The 9,662-nt window shown below is 35.1% G+C and overlaps 1 protein-coding gene across 1 annotated transcript; it reads right to left on the reverse strand.

The window, feature by feature from the left end:
* Nucleotides 1–4,883: 4,883 nt before the first annotated feature.
* On the reverse strand, nucleotides 4,884–6,755 carry LOC131071648 (transcription factor MYB14-like). The gene is made up of 3 exons (XM_058007577.1): nucleotides 6,623–6,755; nucleotides 6,400–6,529; nucleotides 4,884–5,529 (listed from the first exon to the last, which is right to left on the reverse strand). The coding sequence occupies exons 1-3, from the start codon at nucleotides 6,753–6,755 to the stop codon at nucleotides 4,884–4,886; spliced, it is 909 nt and encodes a 302-aa protein (XP_057863560.1).
* Between the last annotated feature and the right edge of the window lie 2,907 nt (nucleotides 6,756–9,662).

Below are 9,662 nucleotides of genomic sequence, written 5' to 3' on the forward strand. Positions count from 1 at the left end.
TGTCACTCCACATCTATAGGTATCCCCTTCATCTTGTTCTACATCTCTCATTTCCTATCATTCAATCTTAGGATGTGTCAACTTGCACCCTTGATCTTTCACACTTGATGACTCTCTTGTTCTCCACTCCCATGCTTTTGCTTGGATCGGTCGACACCCTAAAACCTTGAACCATGGTTCTTCAACACTTGTTGGGCCTCAAACCCTTGATGCTTGATCTTTGCCAACACTTTGGCATATATCAAACAACAGGTCTAATTCTTGACCCTCAATGATCCTTTAGCATGCATTGAAGCAACATTTCCAGACGTTGACCCTAACAATTCCTTGACGAAACAAATTTTTATCTATTTTAAAAAAAAGAGATGCGGGGGACATGATTTTGGTAAATGAGGATATGCTGATGTTAGCATACAGTACTAATATAATCATACCATTTTTGCTTGTAACACTGGGAGGGACAATAATTAATTTTCTCCATAAAAAGGTCTATAGACTTCAAGTTCCAAATTTCATTAGTTATTTATTTAAATTATATTTTTATGAAATTTTAATCATGTGTAATTGGATTTAAGCAAGAGGATGTAGTAGTTCAACACCCTAACTTTGTACCTCTCAAAATTATATGTGGCAATTTCATACCACTCAGTTTTTTACAAAGCTTTGCTTAGAAAGGCTTGCTTATAACAAAGATTTTAGAATCATATCATCACATAAAATTCTACATCAATTTTTTTTTTGTTGAGGTGTCTAAAATGACCTCCTTGAAATGGCAAATTATTAGTTGCATTATGTTGAAATAGACGTGCATTAGGCCATGTTTTATCGGTACACCAATATTGCCTTGCATGATTTGTTGCTTTTTAAATTTAAGAAATAAATTTGATTTGATTGTTTTTGATTATGATAAAATAGGTTTTGAAGGGACCCGAAACATTTTACAATAGGTCAACACCAAGATAAAACATGAAAAGCATAACAATTAAAGAAAATGCTGCCTAAAGAGAAAAAACAAAGAAAAAGGTAGCCCAACACCAACAAAAAACTTGCAAAAAACTAGACAGAAGCTGAAGACAACTAGGCCAAAGTCTTTAGGGTCTTGGTGACCTCTGCCTCTAGCTGATTCATGTTCTGAACCACTTTCTTGAATTCCTAGATCTCCTGTAGGGGTTTATCAACTTTCCTCTTCAAATTGGGCTGTGTTCTCTAGCTTGGACCCAAAGACTCATCATTTCCTTTTTCCTTATCCAAGTCTAGATCCATGACTAAGTTGCTTTGAAATCCCTTCTAGATAGTCATAACCATGGTGTTTATGCTTTCAGTAGTGGTCTTGATGACACTGTGACTATGAGACATAATGGAGTGGAGAGACTCTTTAATGTTTCTAATTTTCTTCTCCATGGCCGCAATCTTACTCGCATAGTTATTTTTCACATTGTGTAGGGATTCAACAGTCTTAGTGAGACATTCAATAATTGAAAGCTTTTCCTCTTTTGTCCAAAGGTTATTATCCTTGGTACCCTATCTGTGATAAGAGCCCTCACCGCCAATTTCCAACCTTTCCACTTTGCTACTGATGGCCCTCTATTTTATGTTGAGATTCTTGATCTCATTGAAATCCCACTTCATTATTCAGAAAGAATCCACCACCTTGTTTCTAGCAATAGCAAGGATATCATTTGGTAACTCCTGGTCCAAATTTAGTAGGGGAGAGTCTGGGTTGATCTGGTTGGGGACTCCCTGTCCATAGAAGGATAAGAGTTGAATGAATGCAAGGGAGACTGGGGAGATTGGTTATCATGCACATGCAAATGTCCCTTTAAGTCAAGAGCCTTACCATTAGGTAGAGACAACCTTTTAACTTCTTAGAGGCAATCTTTGCACCTGAGGTAGGGGAGGAGCCCAAATCTGAATCAATATTCTTTCCTTTCCCAGCATGAGGAGGGAACAGTCTAATATTTTTTCATAGGGGGAGTAGGGCAACCATCCCCCATGTCCGTTTTCTAGTCGACATCATTATAATTGTGGGTTTCTGACTCCACATTCTTTGAAATAGAAATGAGGGGGGAATTAGGCTTGACAGAGATGGCTTTAAAGTGTTCATAAATAAGAACCAAAAGAACCTCATGAAGGATAGGGTTAGCACTAGGATTCTCTCTGTGATAAAAAATGCTAGCATTGAGGAATGACAAAAGATAGAAAGGAAAAGAAACCCTAACCTGGTGTCTGAAGTGATTAAACAAAACAAAATGATGCTCGAAGACCCGCGAGTACCGACCATCCATGGTGATGTATTCCATTAACACTGTAAGAACCTCTTTCCAAATTGGTTTAATGGTGTCCACATTGTAGTAACTTTTATTTTTCCTGACCAATAATTTCCTTTCTTTGTCATTTTTGGAGAAATTCTTCACCGCTGGGCTCAAATATTTTATATCTCTGTAAAATTTGAGACCCTTAGCAGGGAGGCCAGTAATCTTTGTAATTAGGTTCTCGTCCACCACCATAGCCCTTCCAAAGAGGGTTAATTTTCCATCGTTCCATCCTCTGGCAAAAATCCTAGACACTTTAGGGTCCTATCCATGGAATTTTTCAATATAGGACGTCAGCTCCCCCTTTTCCAGAATTCTCCAGATGGTTTGGTCGACCCTTAGGCCTTCACAATCCACATGCTCTACACGGTGCCTATCACCACCCATTTTAGCATTCGCAGAATTATTAGGTTTAGAGTGGTTAAGAATAATTTGTAGGCAGGTTAAAAGAAAGAAGAGCTCACTAAAGACCCAGAAAGCGTGCGAGCAATAATGAAGCAATCCACCTCTAACCTCGCCATGATATTGGTCATGAATAGTAATAATTATTTTACCCATCATTTAAAATAGCAATTTGATGAAAAGCCACCTCATATCCCATGTGATCTATTGTATCAAAGGAGAGATCTGACATTGTCCTCTAGGCCATCCTCTAAATTCCATGTCATCCTCCCCTTAGCAATCATACTTTTGTTGGCAAAAAAATCTGTCACTGTGTTAGCTTCCCTGTAAGCATGGGAGATAAAACATTTATCAAAGGAGAGGATTATCTCTTTCGATAAGTCAATCCAATTGTTGATGGTTTGTGAAGCCTTATTGGTCCCCTTAAGACATTGAATGATATTGTTTGAATCCCCTTTGATCCATACTTTTTTACCTTTAATTTGTTGGGCAAGAAACAAGGTCTAATAGGCCCAAATGGCTTCAACAAGGTGGTTGGTCTGGTTGCCCAAGGGGAACGCCACCAGTGCTAAGAATCTTCCATTCTCATCCCTTATCACTCCCCCACACCTAGCTGGCCCTGAATTTCCTTTGGCTGCCTCGTCAAAGTTAATTTTAATCCATCCCTCAGGGGGACAACACTAGAACATGCCCTCCCTAAACTTTTTAGCAGGCTTAGTGGCTTTAGAGATATCAAGTTTTAATTGCCATTTTATAGATATCTCATAGTCGTAGGCTTGCATGTTTCTCCTCCTTCTTAAGATGATCATCTAAGACATTCATATTCTCTCCAATGGCCCTTAGGATCTTTCTAAAAATAATATCAGCTACAAGAGAAACATCCCTGAAAATTCTGTTATTTTTTTCTTTCCATATTCCCCATGCCACATGAGGAAACACAAATGATCATAATAATTGAATAATCTAGTTGGCCGAGGGTGAATTCCATTGGCAGTAAAAGTCATGAATAGAATTGGAGAAGACCCAAGATAAATTCTACCTCTTTAGAACCTGATCCCAAATATCATGAGCATAGGAGAAATGAAGAAAAATGTGAGAGGAGGACTCTGCCTCAGCCATACAAAGAAAACACTTGTTAGGCAAAGAGAAGCCTCTTTTACACAGATTGTCCACATTCAACAATTTATTTTGTAGAAGAATCCAAAAAAATATGTTAATCTTAGGAATAAGATTAGACACCCATGCCTTAGCCCATAAATGAGGGGGGGAATTAGACTAAGACAAGAGAGAGACAACCGAGGAAACAAAATAAGTCCCAGAAGGAGTCGAACTCCAGACAAGACAATCTTCTCCACCAGAAAGATTCAAGGCAATAGAATTGAGGGCCAATTGGATGGGCTAGAGAGAATCATTGACAAGACCAAGATTCACCCATTGTCCTTCCTTCCAATAATCACCAACAAAGTGACCAAATCTATTCTTATAGTCTTCCATAAAAGGAAGGAAAGAGTGAACATTGTCGAGGGGCTCTTGAAAAAGCCAATTATCTTCCCAAAACAAGGTCTTACTACCATCCCCTATTCTCTAGCTAGCACCCCTCACAACCACCTCCCTGGCTTTGGTAACACATTTGATTTGATTGTTAATACTCATGATCAACACTAACAACTTTAAAGTTACAACTGCTAATACTATACGATTAAAAATATTTGACATTAAATCTATCAATATTGTCACAACTATTTAAACACAGTCAAGTAATTAAATAGTCTCTCACATCTTATTTGTTACTACTTTTATAATGATAACTTTTGGTACAAGTTTTCTTGTATGAATATTTTTTATGATAATTTTCTTTTAAAGATAAAATATCATAGGACCACTAATTCCGGAAAACTTCTAAAATTTGTGCATTAAATTCTAAACAAAATATACTAAGGGAAGATATAAAGTATGCAATTTTGAGTTACGATAGCTTTAGGTATAGTTTGAATCAGTCGTACATTTATAAAAACAAAATCAACTGTTACTCGTTTATAAGGATTTAGAAGAAAAACTCTTTAAAGAAACATAAATAAATTTTAAAAATACATAAAATAGCATAGAACCACTATCTCAAACAAGCACAGTTTATTTATAAAACAGTCATCCGAAATGAAGCAAAAAGACCTATAATAACGTGGGTGATGGCCCGGTTTGCTTCAAAACATTTAACCAGTAACCAAAGCCATCGGAATCATCATTATTAGTCTGCAATTCTACATATTCAGGCAAATAGAGAATTGTGTCTGCACCATCCATGCTACTCAAGAAATCATCTTCTGCACAATCCGATGTGAAATAGTGAGCTTTTCCATTTGAGCTATGCTCCAACATTACTTCATATGTGCTTATTTCGGCTCCATAATCCTGCTTTTCAATAATAAATGTGTCATCTTCAATATCCGGTGGCTCATGCTGATTATACCCAAGTGGCTCATCAAAAGAATTTATAAAACTGGATTCAAGCCAATCTAAACTTGAACTTGAACTCCCATTTATAATAACCTCGCTCTCTAATCTATTTATAGATGGGAGGATTCCGCTTGACAGATTGTATGAATCATACGATGTGTCGGAAGAGTTAGATATTCTGCTGGTAGATTCAACCGAAGCTTTTTCTTGAATTAGACCTAAATTGCCCTTCTCCATTGATGGAATTTTATCACCGCACTCGGAGTAATCAAGCGAAAGCTGCTTTTTCAAGTGAGTATTCCACAGGTTCTTTATCTCATTATCTGTTCTTCCGGGCAGGCGCGAAGCAATGGCCGACCATCTGTATCATAACGCAATTCAATAACATCAGCCAATGATATGGTGGAACAAACACCAAATCAATAAGAAAAGAGTGAATAAATTTAATTAGATATATTTTTTACATCAAGTTAAATTATGATATTATTACAAGTATTCAATGTATAAAATTTGAGTTAAATTTATTGACTCATGTTTAATGGGTAGTAGTTCACAAATGATTTTTGATAAAAGGAAGTTTGTAGCACACTAAAGTCCATTTAAACAGAACTCCTGAAGTGTTGTAAATGGATATTTAAGAAGCCTTCAACCCGTGACCCATCCTTTCTAGCTTATGGGGTTATCTGAAAATGATTTGTACAGTTAATTTATAAGAGAATGTTACAAGAGATAAATTAATTGTTCGACCAAATCTATTGGCACAGACCACAGCTGACCAAGAGCCAACTTCAGCCATCCTTGCGATTCATGTTGGGCTTCCACTCACTTGTCCTTCTTAAGTATTTCAGCTAATTCCCATCTACAGTATGCACCAAATTTATTAGGCCTTTGGCTATGTATTGATTGAATGGAAATGTAATCTCAGAGTCTTAACAAAGTTTCTTCTTTGTAATCATGTTTCTTTTCAATAAGAACATGAGAATAAATAATGGTACACTTAGCACTCATTGCATTTAAGTGATGCTCACAAAAATGAAACTTTCCAGAAAGTCATCCATCTAAATACTAACTACTCCAATTCAAACACACATAATCATAAAATTTTTCTCCAAAATTAAACTCATTAACTTGCTACCCTATTGCTACCCTATTGCTGAAAAACTAAGTTAAATCCACTTTTTACCCTTTTTACTAAGCCTTCCTAATAACAATATCAGGATAATGAACAAACCTGTTGCCCAGAAGTTGATGAAGCTTAATAATAGTCTCTTCCTCTTCAGAACTGAAATTCCCACGTTTAATGTCTGGTCTGAGGTAATTAATCCACCGTAGGCGACAACTTTTCCCGCATCTCAAGAGTCCTGCCGCAACCAGGGGAGAATACTCATAAGTTATAGAAAGCGAAATGACAGACAAAAATGTGTACTGAAAAATAGTGTATATAGAATTGGAACCTGCTTTCTTAGGTAGTGCCCGCCAGTTCCCATGGCCATTTATGCAAATAAAATCAATGAGTATTTGATCTTCTTCAGGAGACCATGGACCTTTCTTTAGTCCTATTTTATCGCAGCAGGGAGCTCGGCCCATTCTTTTCTTTCACAACTCACACGCTTGATTCGAAGTTAGATGAGCACACAACTGTTTTATACTGTCAAAAGTGCTGGAAATCTTCTTGTAGTTGACAAGCGTAGTAAGAAACTTTCAAATTTGTCATTTATCACTGCATGCGAGCTGCTCTCATTGAATTTTTCTTTTCCCCCTTTTTCTAATAATTTAGACTGTAGGAATCTAGTAGTCTTATAAACTGCAGTGTATTGATAAAGTTTTTAATATGATCAGTGATGTTGGTTTATGTGGGATAAGAGTAGACTGAACCTAATAACTTTGTCTTATTACAAGATGCTCTTATCAATCGAATTAAGTCTTAATCTACAATATCAACAACAACGAAAACCAGTTTCTAATGGCCAGCCTTAAACCACACACCAATACTTTCTTATTTCTGATGATGGATCATGGAGTTTGATCCGAAACGTCGAGCAAAAAAATTCACACAGTTGATTCCTGAAGCTATACATGTTAAGTCTAAAGAATGTTAGTCAACTCGAGTGTTTAACACTTTGAAGCCTAGAAGTGTATTCTTAGTGTGACCACACCTTAAACAAGATACTAAGCCTTAAAAAAGTCAGTCAACTCTTAGTGTTTAATAGTTTTAAGCTTAAAAATATAAGCTTAATATGTGTGATTTAAACCATTCCACTTCAAATTTTATCGAATGTTTAAATTACATTACATTTGGACCAGTTTGATCTTATCGCCCAAATTGGTTTTAATATTTATACTAATACTAAAATATTATTTGCAATCAACCATGTTAAAAGAATGGAAGCTTGGACACTTCAGAGTTCTTTGACTGCGCTCCATTCTCCCTCTCCTGTCACTGTCAAACTGAAAACCAGGAGAAAGATTGCATGGTCTTGGAAAATTAAAGTTTCCTCTTTAATTTCATATTTTTGGATTTGACTGCAATTAACAATTTTTTTATATATGACGTGTCTGGATTTTGTTTTCATAGAATGTACGTAGGCACATGTGTCATGCTGCAGGTGCCAACCAGAGATTGATCATCTCTATGCAATATTGAAAGGAAGGTAGTTGACATTTGATTGTGATTGCTGTTTATAGTAATGGAGAACGCGTAAAGTTGGCCATGTCAAACCAGGTAAAGAAGAGAAACATTGTTTTCACAGTAGAGGAAACTTCTTATGCTATGAATTTAGTGTTGAAACAGCTAAGGTGGTGACGTATTTTGAAAAAAGGAACTTTACAAATACGTATCCATTAGTTTGAAACTCTCACTATTAAGATTCGTGTGCCTATATTAAATAAAGATTTTGTTGTATTTTGATTTTTAATTAATTAATATATACGGTCAAATGTATAGTCATAGTTGGATAGACAATAAGTTATAGATAATATATTTGACTTTGTTTATAATTAATTGAATATAAAATTTCTATTGTATTTTGATTATTTATTAATGGATTTTTATTTTCAATTAACATATAAATATGGTCAAATATAAAGTCCAATGACTTATAAGACAAGAGAAGTAATTTTATATTTTATTTTTATTAAAAATGGTTGATAGTTGTTTGATTTTATTGACTAAAACTTATCTTTGACTAAGAAGTCCCTAGCCTTACCATAAAATAAAAATGAAAACATGGACCCCAACACCATGACAAACAAATAATTTGTCACTTGCATTTTTATATTAAACAAAACTATTAGCATGATTCAAGTATACTAATAAGAATCCTTAACAAAATTAATCTAGCTAAAATAAACCATAGTACTCCAATCAAAACAATTCACAAGACAATCAAAACAACTCATAAACCCACCGGAACAATCAATGCAATTAAAAAAATAAACTAACTTGTAAAATCATTCTTATTTAAATAATTAAATATTTCAAACCAATCCCTATAATCTAATATACCTACAATATGTACATAATTGAAATAACCAAATGCCATTTACCAATTCCCCATTTGACCAAGAATGGAAGCCAATGAAAGATACAATAATAATTTTATAGGTGAGAAAATAAGCTAAACACAAAGGGTGCACAATTCAAGAATTATTTCCATATCCATTAGATGAGTTCTTAGCATCAATTCTTTTCCATCTGCATTTTGAGATTCTAAAATTTGATAAATATAAGGGAAAAAGGGACGATTAAAATAATGTTAGTAAATTTTAGCATGAGTATACACGAATTTTCTTAGATTGTTATCATGAATCTTTGGTAGAAAAAAATGTGAATAGTTTCTACACTTACTAAACAACAATATCACCATATTCAAAGACTTAGTTGAAAGAATTGTTGAACATTTTCATATACTATCAGACACAAACTCACCATGATGGACCTTTGTAATTTTAAATAACACAACGATGAAAGCTTCTTTTCTTTCTTTCAATAGTGGAGATGATGAATACTAAGAGGGGGGGGTGAATTAGTATACCAAAAAATACTATACTTAAACACTTTAATAGTCTAGCAGTAAACCGGTAAAACAGTTTAACAAACAAACCGGTTAACACACATGCGAACCAAATAGAAAATAAGGCATTCACCCATAGAAGCACAATCACCATAACACAAGAGATTTTGACGTGGAAACCCAAATGGGAAAAACCAGGGTGAGATGAAACTCACAAGTAACTATCTGCAGAATAGTAACCAGACTGGTTAAGGTCATACAATGTTCTTTACCAGAATAGATCCTGTTAGGAATCTCAATCTCTGTTAGGATAAGTCTGATTAAAGACTACCTTGTGAGAGGATTTTAGATCCACAGATGTGAACCACCTTGTTAGAGGATTTACAAAGGCTTTTTTGGGCCTACCCGGTTAAGGGTTTCTGACTTGTCAAAGATGTGAGTAATCAACAAGTGAATGATCTAGAAAATGGCACAGTCTGCT

The sequence above is a fragment of the Cryptomeria japonica genome, chromosome 9, assembly GCF_030272615.1.
Source record: "Cryptomeria japonica chromosome 9, Sugi_1.0, whole genome shotgun sequence".
NCBI classification, from domain to species: domain Eukaryota; kingdom Viridiplantae; phylum Streptophyta; class Pinopsida; order Cupressales; family Cupressaceae; genus Cryptomeria; species Cryptomeria japonica.

What these genes read in the sequence shown, in the direction of transcription:
- LOC131071648 (XM_058007577.1), bottom strand. Translation starts at nt 6,755, where the DNA reads ATGGGCCGAGCTCCCTGCTGCGATAAAATAGGACTAAAGAAAGGTCCA. An exon ending in GGCACTACCTAAGAAAGCAG is followed by an intron (nt 6,530 to 6,622) that starts GTTCCAATTCTA and finishes TGGTTGCGGCAG; the next exon opens with GACTCTTGAGATGCGGGAAA. An exon ending in CATCAACTTCTGGGCAACAG is followed by an intron (nt 5,530 to 6,399) that starts GTTTGTTCATTA and finishes GTTATGATACAG; the next exon opens with ATGGTCGGCCATTGCTTCGC.